Raw genomic sequence first — 26,306 nt, 5'->3', positions numbered from 1 at the left:
TGATCTGAGAGAGAGAGAGAGAGATATTTGTTGTGTTTATGGGAAAACCTACTGTTATACTAGTAATGGTGATCGATTAAGATTTGGGAGAAGCTTCAGGTCTCAGGCTTTCAAAGTCCTACAAGTAATAGAAGGAAGCTATTGGGAAGTTTCCTTGGTTAGATTGACTTTTACATAGAATTCTTAACGGATTGAGATCATTTGGTCACGTTGACTTGGTACCCACCAAAACCATTGAACACAACAGATATTTTTCGAAGTTCTTAAAATATTGTAATGATAAAATATTGTTACAGCTTTTGGCTCTTGAAGATGGATTTACCTCTAGTTGTGGCTTCAAATCTGGAGGGTGTCCCAACTCCCAACTTGACCTTAAAGCTAGCTGTTCAAGAATTCAAGCTAGCCTAGAATAGAACTCAAGTTCTTCAAAATGTTAATATGTATGTAACGTTGTAAGGTAAAATTGTGTTCTTCAAGTGAGTGTGTATCTATTTCTCTACAGCTCCTTAGCAAGTATTATAACATCTTTGAAACGGGTTACATAATTTTATTTTCCAGATAAGATCCTATTTGTCACATGCACTACCTTCTTTTTAAGACCAATTACTTGTTTGCTGTTGAGAAACTGTGAGCATTTCGAGGCAGTTTGGAATGGATGGCAATATAAAAGGGTCTCCTTCTAAGCTACTGATGTGAACAATCAAGGTTCACTTTGTTAGGATATGTGCCTTTTAAATCCTATATATGACATTATATGTGACATTATGTTGTGATTAATAAAGTTATTTTATTATTATCTAAAATAATGGTAACATGAATATTTGGACATTATCATATTGTCTATGAGATGCATAGTATGTGATTTATGTGATTTTTTTTTTTTTTGAGTCCCCTAGGAAGAACAACCATGGGGTTGAGTCTAATGAGCTTAGATGTTAAAAAAGAGCTATGATTCTTTCCTCCTCCTCCTCCTTCTACTTCTTCTTCTACTTCTTCTTCTCTCTCTCTCTCTCTCTCTCTCTCTCTGGGTGTCCATAAAATCTAATAACACTACATTGGTTTAAAACATTTTATTTTTCCCCTAAAGCTATATATACTTTGGATAACCATGAATATAATAATTGGATAAATACTTCTACTGCCAAACTCTCTTTTTCTTCATATTTTTTAAGTTCTTTGTTTTAGGCATTTCTAGAGCTGTTCACAACAAAAATTCACAAAAATTTGACATCTCTCAATTTATCTAATACCTCACTTCTGGGGCTCACAACAATCTGCAATTTAATTTTTGATTTTTAATGACCAATGTGTAAGATATTAGGGTGTTGAGTCTAGCTCTATTTTTTGGGCTTTTGTGATCTACATCAGCTTTGACAGTCGAGCTTGGTGTTGTTAAAAGCCCTCCTACTATCAGAAGAAATTGGGGCCAAAGAACAGTTATTCCCTTTGGGCCTAATAAGTTTCAACAATAACAGAAAGAGTTTTATGGGCTAGTATGGCTCACATGATTATGTTATGTTTAGTACTGCGCTTATTGAATTCCCAGGCTGCACAACGTGATACCCATTCTAAGCCCAAAGGAAATTCTACTTTTTTTTTTTTTTTTTTTTTTGGGGGGGGGGGGGGTGTTGTTGAGAAGAAGCCCAAAGGAAATTCTGATTTATGTTTTTTTTTTTTTTTTTTTTTTTTAAGAAGAAAACTGATGGATTTTATTAATGCAGTTCAACTACATCCAATAGTAAAATCGAATCAATATGTGATGGGACATCTTCCATCCATATTTGAATATCTGGTATATATAGTGCATTACTAACCAGACTATGAGCAACCCTATTGTTGTTTCTCTTAACGTGTGAATACAACAATTTTACAAAATTATTAAGAAACACTTTTACAAAATTGTTAAGAAACACTTTCACATCTTCACTCAGTAAACACGTTGGACCCTGCACTTGATCACCCATAAAACCTTTCACACCCTGCATGTGATCAGAGTAAGTGGGATAATTGGTATCAGACCCGTACCTTCTCCCTTCATTATCTCCTCTCAAGCACGTTATCGAACCAGCTGGATTTGAAGGAAATTTATTAACCTTGAAACTCAATCCTTGAATTTTAGTAAGAGCAGAATCCCAAAGTGAGCTTTTATGATAATATGGAGTTTCCTTTTCAAGTGACCTTGCCGTTTCAACCATTTTCTTTGGTTCAACCATCTTTTCCAAATCAGGCGCTAGAATGAGGCTAGAATTAATGCCCTCATTACTTTCAGTTAACGTTGACAAAGCCTCATTCTCAATTAATATCAATTCCGTTTTATTAGGGAGAGAAAAATCCGGAATTTTGATATTATGAGAATAAATTTCTTTTATTGCCTGCTCCGTACTCGTTTCTACTGTTACCAAACCTTTTGAATTAATTACAACATTAATTCTCTCCTTATCGTCCTCAGTTACCATATCAGATTTCCTTACCACTGCAGCAACCGATGGACTACCCTCCTCCGATGAAACTTTCTCAGTCATTGCCACCTGACCATAGCACTCAGGCACCAGAATTTCCCTTCTTCCACCTGTCTGATATGGTGCCTCTTTGAGATAGGAATCGAACTGTCGTTTATAAGTGGTTGGAGAGCTCTTGCTACGAATCCATAGCTTGCATTGTTTGTCATAGTGTTTCAAACGACCATTCCTCTCATACTGAAAACAAACCCATGATTTCTCCCCATTCTCAAGCTTAAACACCCTACCTCGGCATAAAGGAAGAGTAATATCCACTGTGAAACGTTCCCGAATGAAGTTACATCCATCATCATATGTGGATTCAGGTGACCTTCAGACCTCTCCAATGGTTTCCCAAATGCTTTCTGCAATATCATGAACCTGAACCCGAAACAATGCTTTATCAAAAACTAGATCTTTGAGTTTTGAAAACTCTTCAAATGTTTGCAAGACCACAAAGGTGTTTGTCAAAACTCCATGGCTGATTTTTGATCATCCTTTCCACATCTGAATTGTTGTCGAAAACAAAAAGCACCCTGTGATCTCCCAGATTTCGAATTTTGTAACCATTCATTGACCTCCATCGCTGCTGAAACGTACGAACCACTGCCTCCACAATGAGATAGCATGAAGTTAAAAACTTTGCTGCTATAATGTATTCCCCTGATTTGTGAATTTTTGAAAGGACAAAACTAGCATGTTCTCTATCAAATAGAGAATAATTCAGACAAATTTTTAGTGAGGTCTTCCATGGTAAGTAGTGAAGAATAGAAAGAGAAGTAACACTGCATAGAAGAGAAACGGAAGGAGTAAAAGTGTTTCCCAAAACCTCAAACAAAACAAACCAACAAACTCAAGAGGCACAGTTGGTGACTCCAGAGGACATAGGAACAAATTAACAAATAAAAAACAAACTCTCCTTCAGAGAAGGGACAAAAACTTCTACTGCCTAAGAGAAGAGGGAAAAAAACCCAACTTTCTTAATGACAAAGAAACCTTTGAAAATGTATTTCCCATTGATTTATGCTTCTTGAGTGCAATCAAGTTCAACTCTTTATTATCTCTGGGTTCAACATTTAATAGGTTGGATTTTCAAATTTTCCCCCTTCTCACCCACCTTATATAATTTGATCTTTTATTTTATTTTCTCTTTTGATGAATTTCTTTATGTATGTGTGCTATATTTCTTTTATATCATACTTATAATTAACGACACTATTATCTTTTTTGTGTTAAAATTTATATAAAAGTAGAAAAAAAAAATTCTATTTTATTTGTATTTTAATGCTCAAAATCTATAAAAAGAAAATGAAAACAGATAAAATAAAATAAAATAAAGAAGTTGGGGAGAAGGGGGAAAAAAGAACGTTATTGTTACCTTTTAAAAGTGATACAAAATTTAAGGCACACCACCTATATGTTAATACTATTTTTTTGTGTTTTTGTGGGTTTTTTTAAAAGTGATACAAAATTTAAGGCACACCACCTATATGTTAATACTATTTTTTGTGTTTTTGTGGGTTTTTGTGTGTGTGTGTGTGTGTGTGTGCACGCACTAAACAACAACTTTATCATTCAACAAACAAAACAATGGGTGTCAGCCTTACAAGCATCAACAATTACTACAGGGAGACTATACATATTGAAATAACAAATTCTACAAAATTTAATTGTATACTTTGCAGCCACATGGGCAGCAGTATTGCAACATCTCCTAACCCAACAAAAATTACAATTCAAAAAGAGTTTACAAGTATCAAGTATATTACTGATAATAGTAGCAATGGACCAATCAGGTTGCAATGCAGATGTGGTTAGGGGATCAAAACAGGACTTGGCATCTCCTTCGATGATGATATGCTGCCATTTTTCTTTTTGCACTAGCTGGATTGCCCAATATACAGCTGCAACTTCAGCTTGCATTGGAGAGCACCATTCATGCCTTTTAGCCCAAACTTTAAGCACCTCTCCATTTTTATTTCTTGCCACTACCGCCAAAGCTGTGGCATTTTCAGACACAGCAGCATCCACATTGAGTTTAATCCATCCATCCTCTTAAGCTTCCCAACCATCTACGCTCTTGTCCTTGGATATGGTTTTTTCCTTTGATAAGGTCTTAGCATATTCCAATATTCTCTTCTCTATAAGTTGGGAGGCCTCCATAATGTCAGTGTGACCAGCATTGTGCAATAGCTGATTCGTCATGAACCAATGCTCTCTCTCTCTCTCATTAAAAAAATTATATAAATTAAAACTAATAGATTATTAAAAAGAATTAAAACTAATGAAACCTCAAATTATTTATATAATAATCTATTCTAGTTATAAAATTGTGTGACCAATAACATATAATATAAATTTACGTAAGTTGTAACTAGTGTCTATCTACCTATTAAATATCCTTTCATTTACAAGTGAAATTTTTATTTACAAAAATCTAAAAATAGGTTATCATGTAAAAAAAAAAAAAACCTCTATAAATGAACAAAATATGATGATTATTATTTCTTTTTTTACACTAATACATCACTCATGAATGGGTTTTTTTATATTTCATATTAGTCTCAAGTAACATATATTCAAGTACATATGAATATTTGTATGTAAAATTTGCCCCTTTAAAAATCAAATCTTGACTCTGCCACTAGTTGAAGGGTAATGACATCTTTTGTGGTATCATTTGCTTGTAGTTCAAACCTCACTTTCCCCTCACTTTTTTGCTTTCTTTTTTGGTAGAGTCATTCAAAATTCATTGTACAACACCCAATTTAGCTAAATTGTTTGAACATCTTTTAGCTTCTTTGAAGATATGCGTCAATATGGAGTTAGTGAAGGTCCCCATCAAATTCCTAGAATCAGATAATAGAGGTCCCAACGTAAGGTTACATATGAGGGATTATTAAAGACATAAACATATATACAATAACTTTATAAGCATCCATTTCTACATTAATGTTGTCAAATTCCAGCTACAGAACTATAGCAAGGTCATCTTTAAGGGCCAGAGCTCAACCATGATACTAGAAGTGGTCCCTAAATTCCTTGAAAAGCTCAAGTTTCAATCCCTAGTGTTATTACGAAGGACACCACCTCCACCAACCAATTTGGAGCTCTTAATGACTTTTTTTTAAAATATATATATATATATATATATATATATATATCTATGTTGAGCTTCACCCATCCCGATAGGGGTTTGTTTCATTTCACTTGCATTTGTGTTCTTGGGGGTTTGTTAGTGTTATTTGCTACAATTATATAAAATCCTACTCCTTTCTTTATATAGTGGGAGTGGGTATATTGTTCTCAACCCTTCCAGTTTGGAATCAAAAATAATTTATGTGAAGCCAAATAAGCCAGATAGCTTGGTGGAAACCAAATCTTCCAAGGAATATAAGGATGCTTGTATGTAGCTTGGGACTCATAGCTCCTTTTCAACCATTTCAACAAAGGAAGCCCAAAAAAAAACTTGTTTGGCCACTATACAATTAGACATCAATAATGCATAATCCACAATTCCCTCTCTCTCACTATCTACTTATCTAAAATAGAAAAATCTAATACTCTCTTGGGGTCCTTGCTTATAGCTAGGTGTATGCACCTAATCCACCAACTTGATGAAATCAACCCGACGCTTAGGGTGTGTTTGGTAGAGTGGATTTTAGAGAGAGAGAGAGAGAGAGAGAGAGAGAGAGAGAGAGAGAGAGAGAGAGAGAGAGAGAGAGAGAGAGACTTTTTTGGAGGGTGTTTGTTGGGAGGGGAACAGGGGAAAATGATAGTGGGGCCTTGGTGTTTTCTCCCCAAGCCCATCAAAAAATTTTCTCCCCAAAATGGGGAGAAAATTGGGTGGGGAAAGTTTGATTATTAAATGACAAAAATGCCTATGTGAAAGTGCACATGGGCTTTGTCCAGTACTTTGCTATTTTTTTTTTTTTTGTTGGGAAATTTAAACCCTGGTTGATAGAATTAACAAGTTTTAAACTCAAGTTGTTAATTAGATCTATTATGAATAATCCTTGTTCAAACAAACAAACATCAATATCATGCATAGTAGAATAGTAAATAAGACAAGATATGATGACCTAGGAAAACTAGTGAAAAAAAAACTAGTTTCACAGTAAAAAAATTTGGGGGGAAACCTTCCCAAAAAACAATCTACTATAATAAAGAGAAGTTTCAGATCTAGTGCAAAACATATGTCCCTAAACTTTACAATTCCAGTAGATGAACTTACAACAGAAACCTTTTAACGCTTTAGAATATTTGAACTCTACATTATATGAATGCTCCATCCACAGTCACAATTGGAACCTCCAACTGATTTCAAGAACCTCTTGAAGGTTTTCTTCACAGTAGCAAGTCTGTGGTGGTTGCTATGACTTCAACTTCTTCACCAATGAAATCTTCAAATCTACTTTGAAACTCTTTAATTCTGTGAAATAGAGAAAACTTGGTTACAAAACCTTAGCTGCATAAAACAAAGTGTTTCTCTCTTTAAAAAGCCTTATAATAGATGGCTTATGATGTCCTTTAAATACCGATTCAAATGGATCTCAATTCAAGCTTTAAAGGAATAAGTTATGAGCTTTTTCGTGTTGCTAATTTGCGAAACTCAATAAATCAAGCTGCTATCGAGCTTGTGTCGAGAACAAAATCTTGATAGATCAAGCTTGTGTCGAGGAGGTAGTAAGTTTCTAACTTCTATCGAAAGGTATCAAGATACATGCTGAAAATGTGTTTTTTTGAGCTTTTCTTGAGCATATTTTGTGTCTTCCACTTGGTCTTCAATTAGAATTTTAAGACACATCACAACTCAATAAAAAAAAAATTAAAAAAAAAAACACATAATTTGGCATGGTTGACAATACCAAAACACATGACCCTACACCTTTTTTTTTTTTTTTTTTTTTTTTTTTTTTTTTTTCACCTTTGATTTTCTGGGGCCGTGGGTGCTTTTTTTTTTTTTGGTTTAGATGTGATTTTTTTTTCTTGGGCATGATTTTTATTTTTTAATAAATTTGGGTGATTGCTTATTTTTTTGGTTGTTTGTCATTTTTTTGGTTTTAATTGGGCATCATTTTTTAAAAGAGTATATGAGTAAATTTATATAAACTCACTTTTTCTATCCCTCCACTTTTTCACTCCCAACGAAAAAAAGAAAAAAAATAGGGAAATTAAAATTTTTTCTATCTTCACACTTTTCCATTCTCTCATAATTTTCTATTCTCTCACTTTTCCACTCCTCCAACCAAACAGACCCTTAAAGTTGGCAAGTTGGAGTTGATAGGTTTTTTTCAATCCATTTAATCTAATCCCCATATCTATAATTTTATTCTATTACTCTTATTTTTATTTAAATTGGTATTCTGTGAATTATTTTTAATGAATTTGAAAATTTGAAATACAATTTAGGCATATTATGTGAATTGTAATGATTTATTGAAAAAATTTCTTAAACAACTTATACAAAACATGTAAGTATAATCTACTAACCCAATCCATGTGGGTTGGGTTGGCTTCTACACGGATGGGTTGGGTTGGTTTGGGTTGAGAATTTCTCAATCCAACAAGATTTAATTTGAGAAAACCCCCCAACTAGACCAATACACACGAAATTTTTTATAAGCTGACAAAACAATTGAACCTACACATTGGGTTGGTTCAACAGGGTTGATAATTGGGTCATAATTTGCCCCCCTTACTTGGGTCAAACCATTCACACAATTTCAAGTCTGCCCAAAATTATGCACTGGCAACTTATGAGATAGTGTGATCCAAATTCAAAACTGAAACACTCTTAACAATATCTTAGAGTTATTTTATACATCAGTTGTATGCAATTAGTGTCTCACAGCTAGTGGGAATCCAATATTTCTAAGACCACAATCTTTAATTCTTTATCATATTTTTTTTCACTACCATCCTATATGGTGGACTATATATGGCCGCCAATCATTTACACATAAACGTACCACTTATTTTCGAATCTAAATTTTCTTTCCTACTTTCCTGCTCTATTTTATACTCCACCAATAAAAGCTTGCCACGTGTTAACATAATTAATTAAATACTATCATTATTGACTTATTAATATTATCATTATTAATTAATGGTAGTATTTAATTAATTAGATGAATACGTGGCAAGCTTTTATTAGTAGAATATAGAGTGGAGCAGGAAAAGTGGGATAGAAGATTTGAAATCCTTATTTTCTACTGCTCAAAGTAAGCCATATAGATTCAAATAGTTGTGGGAAATGGTAAAGGTTGTAGTCATAGACTCTTTGGGTGAGAACCACTTTGTTATGGGACAGAGAGTGCATTAAAATTGATGTACAAAAGAAACTCCTCAACATCAGTACAATGATATGTTATATCATATGATAGGCCAATTCTATCCAGCAAGGCCACACGATAAATATTTAGAGCCCCAAATATATTCCCTTGTATAATGCATTTTACATATGCAAAGAAAATCACAAATACTACATGATAATAGCCAACTATTCAATACAAGTATTCTTAGCAATTATTAATTTTAAAATATATATATCATTGAAATTTAGAATAGTTTAATTTTGTTGTTCCATGAGAGCGCAAGTGGCTGTCATCCTGTTGTATTGAATAATTTCTCTGACTTTCCCTTTCGTCCATGTTTCTTAGGATAAGGAAAATATAAATGATAAACTGGTTCTTTGTTCGTATAGAATACTCCAAACCTTTGGTCAATTCCTGTTGGTTTATCATTTTCATAGAACATGGAATAAATAAACCCTTCCCGGTAAGTGTATGGTCTTTTTGGCGTACCATGTCCTGCAGTGATATGTCTTAGAAAATTCTGATTATATGTCCTTGCAAGTTCTGGAGTAGTCAATCCACCATTCCCATCGGCAGGCCAACCTGTTTCACCAATAACCATTTTCACATCCAAATCACGTTTCTCCATTGCCCAAAAGAAAGCATCCACCAAGACATCAAACATGTTCCAATAACCTAACGTCTTGTCCCAATACTGAGCTTTATGTGTAGAAAATGTTGCAAAATCCTGACGGATTTGTCCGGCTGCAAAATAATGGTAAGGATACACATCGATGAATAAGGGTGAATTTGTTTCTTGTAAATGTTGTAAAAGTGGTATCAAATCCCCTTGTGCCTTTTCTGAGAATGCAGCATGTGAAGGTGGAAAAATCGTTCTCAATACGTCAGTGGACACCGCAGTTGCCACTTTTATTTGAGTTAAGTTCTTATCGGCGAGTACCCTTTGAAGATTTTTCACTACCGGCAAAACATACTTGCCATTGGGTCCAGGGATAACTTTGTTGCCAACAACAATATAGTTAACGACAAATTCAGAAGGAACGTAGGGCTGCAAATAGATTTCAAACAATGACTTTGCAGCTTCATAGCTTGATGCTAGGCCAGGCAAATATTCATCTTTTACGCCAAGAGTTGCTTCAATTCCCATACTCCTTAGAGATTGGATTGCAAGGTCATCGGTTTCCATAATCCTTATTCTCCGAATACCATATTTACGGCAAACAGCCAATGCTTCAACTGTGTCAGGTGTGTTATTTCCGGGCGTTCCATAGACAATACCTGCATATAAAATATCTGCTTGAACAATGCCATTGTTGTTGTGATTAATGGTTGCAATAGCCAACAGAATTGACGCAATCCAGAAAGGTGCCATCATTTTGTTAAGATTTAATGTTTTATTTTATAATATTTAATTGGAAGTATCTTTGGATATTTGGTAGTTTGACCGAGTCTATAGGATATTTGGTTATTTGATCTCAACCAGATTTCATGGCTGTGAAGTGTTTCACATTGCTATTCTAGCTAGTTTGTAGGAGTTATGGATGGTGCTTTCCTATTTTATAGTAGTTGTGGTTAATGCTAGATAAAGTGTTGTGATGTTAAGCCTATTTATAGGCTCTTTTGTTTATCAATAATTTATTCAGTATTTATCATTCAACAAATCCCTTTCTGCCTTTTGTTTTTCTTTGTATCAGAGTCCTGTGTTGGCACATCTCTTTTGTATATTGTTTTTCCTTAACTCTGTTTCAGTGTCACGTCTCTTTTGCTTTCTGTTTTTTTTTTTTTTTTTCTTAACTTTGTATCACATTTTTTAAACAACTGTTATATATGCAAATATGCATTACTAGAACCGCATTAATATATATATATATATATATTTATATATATTCATCATAAAATTTTGTTTTTCAACATTATAAAAAAAAAAAAACGCTTTTTGTTTAAATATTTGTATACTTTGCATGAAGCCCATATGGCAAGCAAAGAGTGAATTGTTTTATACTTTTACCCGATTTATGTTTAATTAGTAAATGATCAATTTGAACAAAATTATCATAACTAGTCATTTAGTACCCTTCGATTATCGCATAAAGATGACAGTGAAACCCAAGCAAAAGAGTGGCTAACTTGCATGGTATGTACGCATTGTTTGTAAGATACTCTAAAATGAAACAGTTATTGAAAGCATCTAACATGCACCTGTCAATCGAAATTTTCTGATAGATACTATATATTGTTCTATGGAGAAAGGGACCTCTTTGTGCTGTCTCAACTCTCAAGTCTTTTTATGATGATAAGGAATTAAGGACTTCAGACGAAAAAAAAAAAAGATAAAAAGAAGACAAATGGGACGATTTGTAAATCGTGGCTTTTTTCTGTCTTCAATACGTGATATATATGGTGGTAGCTAGCAACTTCAAACATTATCCGTAAGTTTTTAATGGTAGATAACATTGTCTGGTAACTAATCTTGGAACGTACAATTCTTAAATTAATGCGTGTTGCCCAGAATTTAGAATTCCTAAATTAATTAATGTATATCTTTTGGCTATGTTAAGAAAAACAAATCTAATATCACAAACTATTACACCACTTCTTTGCCTAATAGAATGTGAATGCTTGTGGCAAAAAGTTGTAGAATAGCTTGTAGTTTTAGAATTACTCTTACATTAGTGTCACGCATTTAAAGAAAATTCTAATTTGCCAAAAGCTTTATACTTTAATTGAAACCTCTTAATATAGAGAAGCAACGTTCAAATTTATCAAGTTTGAGAAGAAAAAGTACCTCAATTGTATTTAATTGAATCAATTACACTGTACTATGTACAATATATATGAAAACAGGGAAACAAAACTAACTAACTAAACAGAAAAATAGAATCCCTCTCTCTAAGTTAGTTAAAATTCCCAAATAAATGACATTTGGACTTAATAAACAAGTGCAAAACACTATATATAGTAAAGGGAAAAGTTAATGAATGTTTTAAGGGCATTAGTTTAGAATATATTTTTAGAAATCTTTGACAATATTTTATATTTTACATAAAAGTGGTATTAAAACTTTACCAAAACAGTCCATTAAAAAATGCTATAAGAGTACCTATTTACTAGACCCAATAGTAAAGACCAACTTTATACGCGACTTGAAGTTTAATAACTATGAAGGTGAAAGCTTTTGTCATTGCAATTGTTTAACTCTTTCTTGACATTCAACTTGTTTTTACACAATGCTTTGAGATGCCAATTCAGCAAAATACTATATATTATCTCTATAACCAAACATCCAGTGGTATATATTTCGTGTGTGCGGTTGTGTTCATTTTTTTGGCCAGGTCTCATCCCACTCTTTGCTATTTTAGTGATGGGCAAATATATAAGGATAATTGGAAAAACACATAAATCTCAAATTAGGATAAATGACAAATTTTGACATTTAATATATATATATATATATATATATATATGAAAATTGACATATATATTAAGAACATATAACATATAATTTAACGGTTGGATTTTTAAAATATAAATTTAGTAATAAGTTATACATGGTGTAATGTTTTTTAGAGTTATATTAGGTATAACTTGAATCCAATTCATATATATATATATATATATATAAAAGCATGCACATAATGCTTAATCTCGCCATCTATGGGTTCCACCATTGTTTGCACATCAAAGGAACTCAGCACAATGCTGGACCATCCAACTTTCGCACCACATGCTTTGTGTATTATATTTTGACGTTCATATTCTTCTGATTTCCTTCTAATGAAGTCAGATAGCAAAATACTTTTGGCTGCAGAGTTGCTTTGTTCAGGGTTGTTATTGATGTTTTATGCAAGGAATTCTAGCACATAATGTGAATTTTGTATTATTATCGTTAGTTTCAAATTGGACAATACAAGGACTGATTTTATTTCTGAATAAATTTATTTTATTATATAATTTTTTTTTGCTGAATTATTTTTTTATATAATTACTAGCTGAATTTAGAAAACGATTATATAATTACGTTGTCCATGAATGAACAATTATTCTATCGTCTTAAAGGTAATTGTCATAATTTGACTTATTCTTACTAACATAATATCAAGCTTATTTCTTACTACTAACAGTTGGCAATGCTTTTCCATCAAATATCAGCGAGATTCAATGGAGACCTTAACTTCAACTATAGAATCCCGATTAACATAATATGCAGATAGCAGATGATCATCATTCATTTCAATGGAATGGCTGAGAAGAGTGATTTTTTGAGCTAGAATGCCCCAACGCCTTTCAATTTTCCTCCTCAAATCAGCCACCTTTTGTGTTTCTCTCACCCTAATGCAATCTTCAGCGGTAGAGGATTTCACTAAAATGTCAAATTTTGGATCTCCAGAAAGTGGTGTGACAACTAAACCCAGCGTTTCAAATGGCTGAAACTCATAAGATTCAATGGTGCGATCATTTTCCAGCTCTGTGGCATCAAAAAAAAGGGTTTGCCTTGCAACTTCCACATTCCAAAGCTCATAAATCCGCTCTTTTAGTTCAAGAATAGTTCCAGAAGATGACATTTCAATCTCAGGTTTCAGCTCACCTCCCGTGATTCTGAAGCGCACCATGGTAATGATGACAAACCAGAAAAAAAAAATTGCAGGACAATATTGTCGCAAATAGTTTCTTTTCTTTCTTTTTTTTTCTTTTTTTCTAGTTCATTTTAGAGTTTTAATCAGTTAAGGCTTTGTTTAGGTAAATATATATACATAAAACTAGTGCTGGAAGGAAGAATGGTAATGAATGACATGATTTTGGTTCATCACTCTAATTACGTTTTACTAATGGGAACAGGATTTTCATTTTCTGTCTTATTGTTGTGAATTTGGGATGGATCGATGTGCAAAGTTAGAAGGTGTCTAAATCAGTATATATGTACGTGAAGTGAAGCATGTACTGCTGGAGTATGACCAATCTCATTTTTGCATGTAAAATCTGAAAGTAACAAGTTCATGATGATTCTAATTTTATTAAGCACAAAAATTAAAATAAAAAATGATGATTCATATTTTATTATTATCACTACTTTTTTGATGGACCTTAACTAGCTAACAGGTCATGATACTTGTGAGCCCACCCCTGTACGAGTGGGTGATTATATATGTCAGACACATCATATTATCTATATATTCCATTCAAATTAAAATAATAGTTGCTCGCGAAAAGTGAATTGAGTTCATTTTGAGCTTTTGCTAAATTGCCTAAAAAAAAAAGAGTAAAAAACACACACACAAACTCATGATTCAAAAACGTGATTTAACCATATATATATATATATAAACGTGATTTAACCACCCCCCCCCCCCCTCCCACATATATATATATATAGGGTTTTATGCATTTCAATTTTGAAAGTATTTTGGTAAAATAATAATAGTTTTAATTTTACTAATAATTTTAATCATTAACTTCTTCACTTTCAATTTTATTAATATATATATTGTGGGGTCAGAGAATTTGTGACCCTGGCCCACTTTACATTAGGACCCAAGGCCCGAGCCGAGGAGAGGCATTGCCGAGAACATATAATGAAAGTCCAAATTGCCTTGAGACATAGCCGATGATGATTCTGTCCTCAGCATCCCAAAGCACTCCTAAAAGAAAGGGCAAGAACGGTATAGGAACAGTTTAGGGAAAAATCGAACACATCCACGTTGATGGAGAAAGGACTCCTGGACAACTTGGCGACAAAGAAAAAAGGAAAGGCTACTATTTCTGCAATTAAATACTCTGCGCCAGACAGAGTAATGTTCTTCAGCTTTTACAACCACCCCCAACCACTTTGGGTATGGGCTGATGGGACAAGTATCAGCCTTGGAAAGCTGAACCTACACGTGGACGTTGGAGGAAGAGTGAAGGCTAATATAAAAAGAGAGGTAAGCAATCCAAAAGAGGGGGCTGGGAAAAAAGGCCAAGAATAAGAGCCTCCCAGGCCATGCCGAGGAGAAAGACTTCTTGAGCAAACATGGTTCATCTCCTTACAAGTACCATGACCACCTACCTCACAGTGACGAAGGCCTAGCCTTTCAAGCCCACGCTCTACAAATTATATTGTTTGGGTCATTGACGTGCGAACCCAACATCATTTTGGGGTCGTTACAAATTGAGTCCTTACATATATATATATATATTTTGTCTGTTCCAAATTCTAGCAATATTAATGTGGCTGCATTTTATTTAAGCAATTTGTTTTGTTTGTTTCAGTGACAATTTTTTTTAGAAAATAAGTTGTTTTTCAAAATGTATTTTTTATAAAACTATCTTATTTTCCTATGGTTGATAGCAACCTTAAATGAGTTAAAAAAAAAAAAAAATCCCTTAACTTTTCTTATTTATCTTGTTATGAGATAGAGTTGTTTTCCAAAAAAAATAGTAGAAAATAATTTCTAAAAATAAGCCATATTTTTTTAGTTAACCAAAAATAGTTTTTATTTGACTCTTTTTTTTTTTTTTTTTTTTTTTTTTTTTTTTTACAAAACACAAAAAAAAAATATGAAAACTATTTTTACACGATGTTTTCCATTGAAATAGACGAAGCACAATCTCATTCAACATAATTATAAAAAAGAAATCTCATTTGACCTAATTCATAATCCACGTTCTCTTATTTTTGAATATTTCTCAAATACATTCGCCCACCCAGTTTGAATAGCAGCACCTCCTTAGCAGGAACATGGCTTCCTCTTTTGGAATTATATATCAATGCATGGAGAAACTTGCAGCTTTTGGATCGAATGATGCAGATTGCAGAAGGGGCTGGTGCAAATCTTCCTCTTGCTCTTCAATTGGAGTTGGTCAGTTAAAGTTCCATAGAGTAAAGTTTCATATGTTACTCCGACAGTGGCTTTTGAAGTAATCTAGAGTGGCTATATATATATATATATATATATATATGCACCCCATGAGTGGATGCATGTCTAGCAATGCAGAAAACCACTGTCTCTCTTCTTCTTCTTCTTTTTTGGTGATAAAACGTCAATTTCATCCAACAAGAAACTAGAGAATAATCTACCTTACAAGCATCAGCTATGACACAAGGAGGATTGCACTTATTGGAAACAAAAAGACCTACTAAGCCTAACTACATGCTTTGCAGACACAAGCAGCAATATTATTACAATTGCTAACAATTTTAAAAAGCCTGAATGTTACTAATTAGTCTAGGCAATAGACCAATCAGCATGGGATTCATCCAAGATTTCTGATTAGAGGATAAAAACAGGGTTTCGCGTCTCCAATTCAATGATAAATTAAGCTGCCGCCACATGCACTTTGCTATTAGCCAGCTGAATAGCCCAAAGAGTGGCAGACTGGCAGCAGCTTCTGCTTGCAAAGGGGAGCAAATATAGATCATGGATTCTATCCCAGAACTGGAGAACCTCACTTTTATTGATCATTTCTAGTCACTGCAGCCAAAGCAGTAAGGTTTTCAGACACTGCAGTCTCTACATTCTGTTTGATCCAGCTTGGTGCAGGTGGATCCTAGGCAAGCAATTCTGGATTTCAATTAACTGAATTTCTCATTTGCCAAGGCCAATGTATACTCCACTACCCTTTTCTCTATGTGGCCAATGGTTCTCGTGGCAACTGTTGTGTAATATCAGATTTCTCAAGCACAAGTCCGGATGGCATCCAGTGTGAATACCATTTTCTATCACTTACATCATCCATGCTTTAGGATTTTTAATTATTTTTAATTATTATTTTAAAGGATTTAAGTAATATGGATATAACAATGAGAAAAATTAACGGATGTTTTAAAGATATTGGTTTAGAAAATATTTTTAAAAACTATTTATGGAAAAAGAAAAAAACTTACTAACTTTCATGAGAACTTCTTATATTTCCTATGAATGTAGTATCAAAACTTTCTTAAATTTGTTAATTAATAAATGTCCTAAGAGTACATGTTAACAACACTCTATAATGATTACAATATTGCAGCACAACATTTTATCAAAATTTTTAAAATGAAATCAACCCAAGGTTTCTAATCACTACCTTATGTGATGCCATTATTCATGCGAGAAAATGGAAAGTCGCACACAATGAGTGAGCTCTTCAGCGTGCGTGTGCACAGGTGTGCGGGGGGGGGGGGGGGTGTTGTGGCTAGGGGGGCAAACCTGTCCTCCCCTATATTTTTGGTAAAAAAAATTTAAGATATAAATTTAAATAATGCCCCTTAAATAACTCATTAATTCAAATTATATTTAATGTATTTTATGAAAATAGGAAAGTTATAATTTATATATTATTAATGCATTGTTTCTTTCATCTAGTTACTTATTACTCTTATACCATAATAGCATATCCTAGATATATAATAGTACATCTTTTTAATAAAAACATTAAATTTTTATTTAAATAAAATTAGAGATATGGACATTTTTTTTTTCCTTTAGAATTAACAATAATTTTTTTTTTTTTTTAGAAACAAGCATAAATGTTGATATCATGATTAGGGTTATTTTTTTTTTTTTAAATTTTATTATTATAATAATTTTTTTATAGAGGAATGCTATAAATTTTATTAAGAAAAGCTAGGTAGATCGGCTACAAATACAACACTAAGGTGTGGAGGAATATCCTCCATCTACACCAAGAAACTACTAACATGTCTAGCAAGGTTATGAATAATAGAATTTCCCTGTCTATTTTTTTTTTCTTTTTTGAGAATCAAAACTAAGTAATATTATTAAGTTGTTGGAAATTAGAAATAACAAAATGACAGATGTTTGGTGGAACATGCTCTATCCAGACTAGTAAAGGAAAAGAGACAATTGTTCTCTTGGCCAAAGCATGGGTTACACAATTGCCCTACTGCCTAGTATGAGAGAAAGAAAAGGTTCTAAGCAAACCTACAATAGACAAAGTGTCTTTGACAATCTGACCAATGAAGGAGTGACCCCAATCCGCAACCCTCAAAGCCCTACATACCACCTTGGAATCACCTTCTAGTTCAGAATAAGATAAGCCTAACTCCACGAAAAATTTTGCAGCTCTTCTTGCAGCTAAGGCCTCCAGCACATCCACTGAACCCAAGTAGGGGATTTTCTCAAATAAGACAGTAATCACATTCCCCCTATCATCTCTCAACAAAAAAAAAGTGTTGACATAAACTCATCCCTATCTCTTAGTTAGGAGTTAAAAATCTTTTAGTTTTTAGAATGTTATTGTGGGGGGAACAGACCATGGAGCCCATACTAATATATACGTTGGGCCAAGGGCCCAGTCTAAGGAAGAACCCCCCTTCGGCCATGGGAAGAACCCCTCCTCAGCCAGGTATTGCCGAGGACGAAGGGAACGGCCTACCACTGAGAGTGACATTTTGGGTTATTCCATGGAATGAGATAAGTACCAAGACAGAAGAGGACCATGGAAGGAATGGAAATATCTAAGGGAAAACTGCCATTATTGCATTGAGTGCTCTGTACCTAACAGAGCCATGCTTTTCAGCCTTTACAACCACTCCCAACGACTTTTGGGAGGGGTTAATGGGACAAGTATCAGCACTATGAATCTAAATCTACACGTGGACGTTGGGGAGAGGAAGGAAGCTAGTATAAAATGGGGGGCAGGAGGCAATCTGAAGGGGGACTGGGTGACCACCACCACTCAAGACGTACTAGAAAAAGCTCCTCGGATTGTGCCAAGGATCAACCTTTTTTAATAAATTCAGCTCATCCCTGCTTGATTATCATGAACACCATATTAACTGTTATCCATGCACTAAAACCTAACTCTTTGACCCACTCTCTACAAATTTATTGTACTGGGTTCACTGGTCCAAGATCTCATACATCTTGGGCTTGGGCTGCAAAACGTGTCCCTACAATTGGCGTCGTCTTTGGGAAGAGTTTGTGTGTTAGTGAGTGCAATGGTTTATAATGGTAGGATCTAACTCCTATCAGCAGGAGTCCCTCAAGAAGACCATTTTGGCGGTGGTGCATGCTGCAAGAAAGCCTCCCCATTATTTCCAAGAACGCACAGTTGCTGTCATAACTCAGCTTTCGCTCAGGTCTACACTTCGAAGTAATGATTACGCGGGGAGGGTTGCTAAATGGGGCACAGTTCTAGGGGTTACTAACATCAAGTATATGCCCCGTACACTTGTCAAGGGGCTAGTTCTCGCGAGTCTAGTAGCTCGGTTTGCTAAATCCCCATTGGAGAAAGAAGCCGAGAATCAAAGCATGGATGGAAAATCGGTTGGCACAATTTCCCTGCAAAAACTTCTATTTTGGAAGGAATATATTGGTATCTTCTAATCTTTTGAAGCGGTTAAACATAATCTTAGCTATGCCAGGTCCTCGGACCTCCTGCTTTGGGAAAATTAACACACACCGACATCTTATGAAGTGGTTAAACAGAATCTTAGCCATGCCGGGTCCTCGGACCTCTTGCTTTGGGAAAATTAACACACACTGACATCTTATGAAGCGGTTAAACAGAACCTTAGCTATGCCAGGTCCTTGGACCTCCTGCTTTAGGGAAATTAACACGCACTAGAATCTTTTGAAGCTGTTAAACAGAACCTTAGCTATGCCGGGTCCTCGGACCTCCTACTTTGGGGAAATTAGCATGCACCGACATCTTATGAAGCGGTTAAACAGAACCTTAGCTAAGTCAGGTCCTCGAACCTCCTGCTTTGGGGAAATTAACATGCACCGACATCTTATGAAGCGATTAAACAGAACCTTAGCTATGCTGAGTCCACGGACCTTCTGCTTTGGGGAAATTAACGCGCACTGGAATCTTTTGAAACTGTTAAACAGAACCTTAACTATGACGGGTCCTTGGACCTCCTGTTTTGGGAAAATTAACACGTACCGACATCTTATGAAGCGGTTAAACAGAACCTTAGCTATGTCGGGTCCTTGGGACCTCCTGCTTTGGGGAAATTAACACGCATTGGCATCTTATGAAGCGGTTAAACAAAACCTTAGTTATGCCGGGTCCTCAGACCTCATGCTTTGGGGAAATTAACATGCACTGGAATCTTTTGAAATTGTTAAACAGAACCTTAGCTATGCCAGGTCCTCGGACCTCCTACTTTGGGGAAATTAACACGCACTGACATCTTAGGAAGCGATTAAATAGAACCTTAACTATGCCGGGTCCTCGGACCTCCTGCTTTGGGGAAATTAACTTGCACTGGCATCTTATGAAGCAATTAAACAGAACCTTACCTATGCCGGGTTCTCGGACCTCCTGTTTTGGGGAAATTAACATGCACTGGAATCTTTTGAAACTGTTAAACAGAACCTTAGCTATGCCGAGTCCTCAGGCCTCCTGCTTTGGGGAAATTAACATGCACCGACATCTTATGAAGTGGTTAAACAGAACCTTAGCTATGCCGGGTCCTTGGACCTCCTGCTTTAGGGAAATTAACACGCACTGGCATCTTATGAAGCAGTTAAATAAAACCTTAGTTATGCCGGGTCCTCGGACCTCCTGCTTTGGGGAAATTAATATGCACTGGAATCTTTTGAAGCTGTTAAACAGAACCTTAGCTATGCCGGGTCCTCGAGACCTCCTGCTTTGGGGAAATTAACACACACTGACAACTTATGAAGCAGTTAAACAAAACCTTAGCTATGCCGGGTCCTCGGACCTCATGCTTTGGGGAAATTAACACGCACTGGAATCTTTTGAAACTGTTAAACAGAACCTTAGCTATGCCGGGTCCTCGGACCTCTTGCTTTGGGGAAATTAACATGCACTGACATCTTATGAAGCGATTAAACAGAACCTTAGCTATGCCGGGTCCTCGAACCTCCTGCTTTAGGGAAATTAACCCGCACTGGCATCTTATGAAGCAGTTAAACAGAACCTTAGCTATGCCGGGTCCTCGGACCTCCTGTTTTGGGGAAATTAACACACACTGAAATCTTTTGAAGCTGTTAAACAGAACCTTAGCTATGTCGGGTCCTCAGACCTCCTGCTTTAGGGAAATTAACATGCACTGACATCTTATGAAGCAGTTAAACAAAACCTTAACTATGCCGGGTTCTCAGACCTCCTGCTTTGGGGAAATTAATATGCACTAGAATCTTTTGAAGCTGTTAAACAGAACTTTAGCTATGTCGGGTCCTCGGACCTCCTGCTTTGGGGAAATTAACACGCACAGACATCTTATGAAGTGGTTCAACAGAACCTTAGCTATGCTGGGTCCTCGGACCTCCTGCTTTGGGGAAATTAACACGCACTGACATCTTATGAAGCAATTAAACAGAATCTTAACTATGTCAAGTCCTTGGACCTCCTGCTTTGGAGAAATTAACACGCACTGGAATTTTTTGAAGTTGTTAGACAAAACCTTAGCTATGCCGGGTCCTCGAACCTCCTACTTTGAGGAAATTAACACACACCGACATCTTATGAAGCGGTTAAACAGAACCTTAGCTATGCCGGGTCCTCGGACCTCTTGCTTTGGGGAAATTAACACGCACTGGCATATTTTAAAACAATTAAACAGAACTTTAGCTATGTCAGGTCGGGACCTCCTGCTTTAGGGAAATTAACATGCACTGGAATCTTTTGAAGCTGTTAAACAGAACCTTAGCTATGCCGGGTCCTCGAACCTCCTGCTTTGGGGAAATTAACACGCACCAACACCTTATGAAGTGATTAAACAGAGCCTTAGCTATGCTGAGTCCTCGGACCTCTTGCTTTGGGGAAATTAACATGAATTGGAATCTTTTGAAACTGTTAAACAGAACCTTAGTTATGACAGGTCCTCGGACCTCCTGCTTTGGGGAAATTAACACACATCGACATCTTATGAAGCGGTTAAGCAGAACCTTAGCTATGTCGAGTCCTCGGACCTCCTGCTTTAGGGAAATTAACATGCACTGGCTTCTTATGAAGCGGTTAAACAGAACCTTAGCTATGCCGGGTCTTTGGACCTCTTGCTTTGGGGAAATTAACACGCACTAGAATCTTTTGAAACTATTAAACAAAACCTTAGCTATGTCGGGTCCTCGGACCTCCTGGTTTGGGGAAATTAACATGCACCGACATCTTATAAAGCGGTTAAACAAAACCTTAGTTATGCCGGGTCCTCGGACCTCCTGCTTTGGGGAAATTAACTCACATTGGCATCTTATGAAGCTGTTAAACAGAACCTTAACTATGTCGGGTCCTCGGACTTCCTGCTTTGGGAAAATTAACACGCATTGAAATCTTTTGAAACTGTTAAACAGAACCTTAGTTATGCTGGGTCCTCGGACCTCCTGCATTGGGGAAATTAACACGCACCGACATCTTATGAAGCGGTTAAACAGAACCTTAGTTATGCCGGGTCCTCGGACCTCCTGCTTTGGAGAAATTAACACGCACTGGAATCTAATGAAGCGGTTAAACAGAACCTTAACTATGCCGGGTCCTTGGACCTCCTGCTTTGGGGAAATTAACACGCACCGGAATCTTATGAAGCGATTAAACAGAACCTTAGCTATGCTGAGTTCTTGGACCTCCTGTTTTGGGGAAATTAACACACACTAGCAACTTTCTAAGTGCTTAAGCTGAACTCAATCATGCCTCGTTCCTCGGACTAGATGATGTGAGAAGGTTAACACTCCGTGACAACTTTTAAAGTGCTTAAAGAGAATCTAATGCATGCCTAAGTCCTCGGACCAGATGTTTTGGGGAAATCAACACCAGGAAATCTCTATAAAGTACTTAAACAGAACCTAGCGCATGCCTGAGTCCTCGTCCAGACGCTTAAGGGAAGTTAACGCTATAACATCATTGTAAATATTGAAAAGAACCTTAGTACCCGGTGGTCCCCTCGGACCGCTTACTTTAAATTACATGTTCTTTGATGGTTGCATTGTTTGCAGTATAGAGCACACGGTTATTTTCCTGATTAGTCCTACTTAGTTAACTTTTTTAAAGTTAGCGGTCGGGTGCCCGTCAGTTTTGATAAACTCACGGTGACAACTTTTCATTACCATCAACAGCATCAGTTCTAAGTACTATTTGAAAGAAAAATACCAACACACCCATTCATGAAACAATTATTGCAGAAAAGGAAAGGTTCGTAAAGTAAAATGTAGTTATCTTTTTATTAAATAAAGCGAAAATACATCGTATACAAAAGGGCTTAGGCAAGCCTGTTTCAAAAGCTAACTATAAAAAGCAGTCCATAGGAACGGTAAATCCACAATCTTGTTCTAGTAGCAATCGAACCAGTATGGATGATATTGGCGATGAGAAAGAAGAAGAAGTGGAGACGCCAGATCCACAATCTTGTTCTAGCAGCAATCGAGCCAGTATGGATGGTACCGGCGATGAGAAAGAAGAAGAGGCGGGAGCGTTTGATGGACCCCTCTTCTCCTAATTACGAGATGTTCTGCTATCAAGGCTAAGAGACAGATCACCTGCCTACCCACGTTCTTGTTGGTTTGCTTGATCAACCTTAGTCCGTCTCCACATCTACACACACGTGACACACGGCGCCGGATGAAACCCAAATTTTGTCGTACCAAAAATCTGATGCGATCTACAGCTGCTTCGGGTTTTGGTTGAAAGAAAAGAGACTTCTTTCTTACTCGGTTGAAAGGAAGAAATGTCTTTGGCCTCTGCTTCCCTTGCCTTAACTGTGTCATCTTGAATCTTGGCGATGCCCTTGGCTTCTAAAGAGGGCTTGGTTCCCTCACCCTCACCCTTATTCTTGGCCACTTCATTCCCTAGACCTCAATCACCACCTTGGTAGGGCCTTTAGGAAAGTCTAAAGAGTTAAAGAGCTTGAAACTCCCGCAGAACTCAAGGATTTGTAAATGAGGAAGAACGACCCCCCCTATGTGTCTTATATAGGAGGCAAACCTGGTGGCAATTAATTCGCCTGAATCTCAAAGAAAGAATTACAAGCGAGATAAATCTCGCTCAATTTTCAAAGCAGTCTTTAACCGTTGGATTTGCGTCACTTCGTAAAAGACCTGAATGAAAGCGCGCCTCATGTACCGAAACGATAGGAACGCGATTTGGATAAACTAAAAGAATATCTTACAATTAGAAATAGTGTAAAATGGGCTCGAAAGAACTATCATAACATTGAGATCCTCCTTTTCTCCCACGGGGAAGAAAAGAAGAATCCTGAAGGGCTATTTTGGGGCTAAAATCAAACATTTGAAAATTGTTTCTTCACCAAACTTCCACCAAAACATAACCAAACAAAACCAAATACTAGGATACAGGTGGGAAATATTATTAAATCGACAACAACCAACCAACCCAGATTTTGCTTTTTCTGTTTTTAGTCGAAAAGTTCAAGAAAACGAGTGAGAGAGACTGAAAGAGAGAGAGAGAGAGAAATAAGAAACTGCAGTTTGGCCACAAGTGTTCCATCAATCTTAACTGTAATTCTGTTCTTGCATGGCCCTCTAAAAACAGTTGCTTTTAGCAAGAACCTTCCCTTGATGTAAATGGTGGAGGCTATGGCTGAGTTACAAGCTGATTGCCATGCCTTGAGGAATGCTTCTGTTGCCTCAGTTTTTCCATCTGGCTTTGCACCAAAACTGATCACATTATAGGCTGCATTTGATGATTGAACAAAGAAGGATATGAAGAAAATGAAGAGAAAAACACGAGAGAAAGTAAGCTTAGCCATTTCTATTATTATTACTTTTTAATCTTTGAGAGAGGTAGTTGGTATGAAACGGAATTGGCAGTTAGGGGTATTTAAATACAGTGCATGACATTCTTTTTATGCTTCTATTTGTCAACATACTTTTGTTTAATATTGATTTTAGAAATCAAGCAAAGAAAAGTGTTATTGGCACGTTATCAAGTACATGAAGGTATATATGATATGTACGGTGACATGTGATAAGGTATGAATCCAGGAAAGAATGGAAGGAAGAGTACATGTGAATATTTCTCTAGTTATGTTTTAACAATGAGTATAAAACAAATCTGATATATTGCAGAAAGCATTTGTATGCATGCATCTCAAGGAAGAGTTTTTTGGGTTCAAAACCTTTTAATTTTGGTGATTGGCCATATATATATATATATATGTGGGGGCCGTTCGATCAATAGGCCCATTAAGGTCAGGATTGTTGGGCTTGTAGCCCATCCGAGGATGCGTATCCGTTCGAAGAGGCCAAGCCCAGTTATAGGATAATTACTGAAGGAGGTGGTAGTCAATATCACGAGGGTGAGGTGCTGTATTCGTCCGAGGACGCCATACTCCTCGGCACTGTGCGTCCGAGAACAAACAGGGCGCAGTCTTGTGGCAGCCGGGCCTCAGAATTACGTCACCAATGCTGATAAGATCGCAGACCAAGGGTAAAAGGGAAAAGATAGACAAATATCTATAATCACAGCTGCCTCCGCATTAATGACTTCTCAACCAACTCTCTGGCCGCATTAATGTGGAGGTGATACCTGAACAGTAAGGAGGCAGCTGTAGGAAGTTCTAGGGGGTGCTGGATGGGACAGAAAGAAATCCTCCGAACCCAACCTACACGTGTGCGGTAAGGATGAAAGGCAAAGGGTGGTATATAAACTGAAAGAAGAACATACGAGAGGGAGATCGGAACAGAAAAAGAAAAAAGAGAAAAGCACAGAGAAAAGAAGAAGAGGAGAAGGAGAGAAAAAGAATTGTATTGATCACCAAAGAAAACGATCGTTGTACCAACTTTAGACCTTTAATATACTTGAGAGTGAGTCTTTTGGAGATACCACAGTTAATCTAGTTCTTTACACCCACGCTCTACAAATCATATTGTTTGGGCCTTTTTACGTACGAACCCAACACTGTTACAGTTTGTTACGAATCGTGTCCTTACAATATATATACATATATACATATATATATATTGGTAGTATTGATAAAAAAAGAAAAGAAAAAAGAGACCTAGTTAATATTTATTATTAATTTGGATTTTATCTATTTGATGAATTGTTTGAAATTAAATCATTATGTAATTACTAGGGTAAATGAATTGAATTGTTTATGAACTATTTGGATTCAATTCAAAGTTTGTTTATATTTGATTATTTAGCAAAAGAGTCAAGCTAAAATTCATGTTTAAGCTTTGACTGTTGAATGAGCTAAATTCAAAAATTATATTATGTTGATTTAAGTAGAAATAATAACATATGTTTAGATATATATATATATATATATATGTGTGTGTGTGTGTGTGTGTGTATTTATATAGTCTTGAGATTAGATTATAATTTTATAAATAGTAAGTTAATAAGATATATTATTATTTGTAATTTTTTTTATTATGTAAATAATTTATTTTATAATAAAATTATAAATGATTTTAATAAGATATATTATTATTTGTAATTTTTTTAATTATGTAAATAATTTATTTTATAATAAAATTATAAATGATTTAAATAATACAACAATGGTGAATCTCAATTTTATAATTTAATAAATGATAGTCATTTTATCTAAATAATTGAACAATTATAAATTATAAATTCA

At 35.7% G+C, this 26,306-nt stretch overlaps 1 protein-coding gene across 1 annotated transcript; it reads right to left on the bottom strand.

The window, feature by feature from the left end:
- Positions 1-8,851: 8,851 nt before the first annotated feature.
- On the bottom strand, positions 8,852-10,300 carry LOC115954277 (probable glucan endo-1,3-beta-glucosidase BG4). Its single transcript, XM_031072189.1, has one exon. It carries the CDS (start codon positions 10,188-10,190, stop codon positions 9,105-9,107), a length of 1,086 nt encoding a protein of 361 aa, XP_030928049.1. The 5' UTR covers positions 10,191-10,300; the 3' UTR covers positions 8,852-9,104.
- Between the last annotated feature and the right edge of the window lie 16,006 nt (positions 10,301-26,306).

The sequence above is a fragment of the Quercus lobata genome, chromosome 7, assembly GCF_001633185.2.
Source record: "Quercus lobata isolate SW786 chromosome 7, ValleyOak3.0 Primary Assembly, whole genome shotgun sequence".
Lineage (NCBI taxonomy): Eukaryota > Viridiplantae > Streptophyta > Magnoliopsida > Fagales > Fagaceae > Quercus > Quercus lobata.
This window is presented reverse-complemented; position numbering and strand designations above follow the sequence as displayed.

Excerpts from the sequence above, each read along its gene's own strand:
- LOC115954277 (XM_031072189.1), bottom strand. The coding sequence starts at position 10,190 with ATGATGGCACCTTTCTGGATTGCGTCAATTCTGTTGGCTATTGCAACC.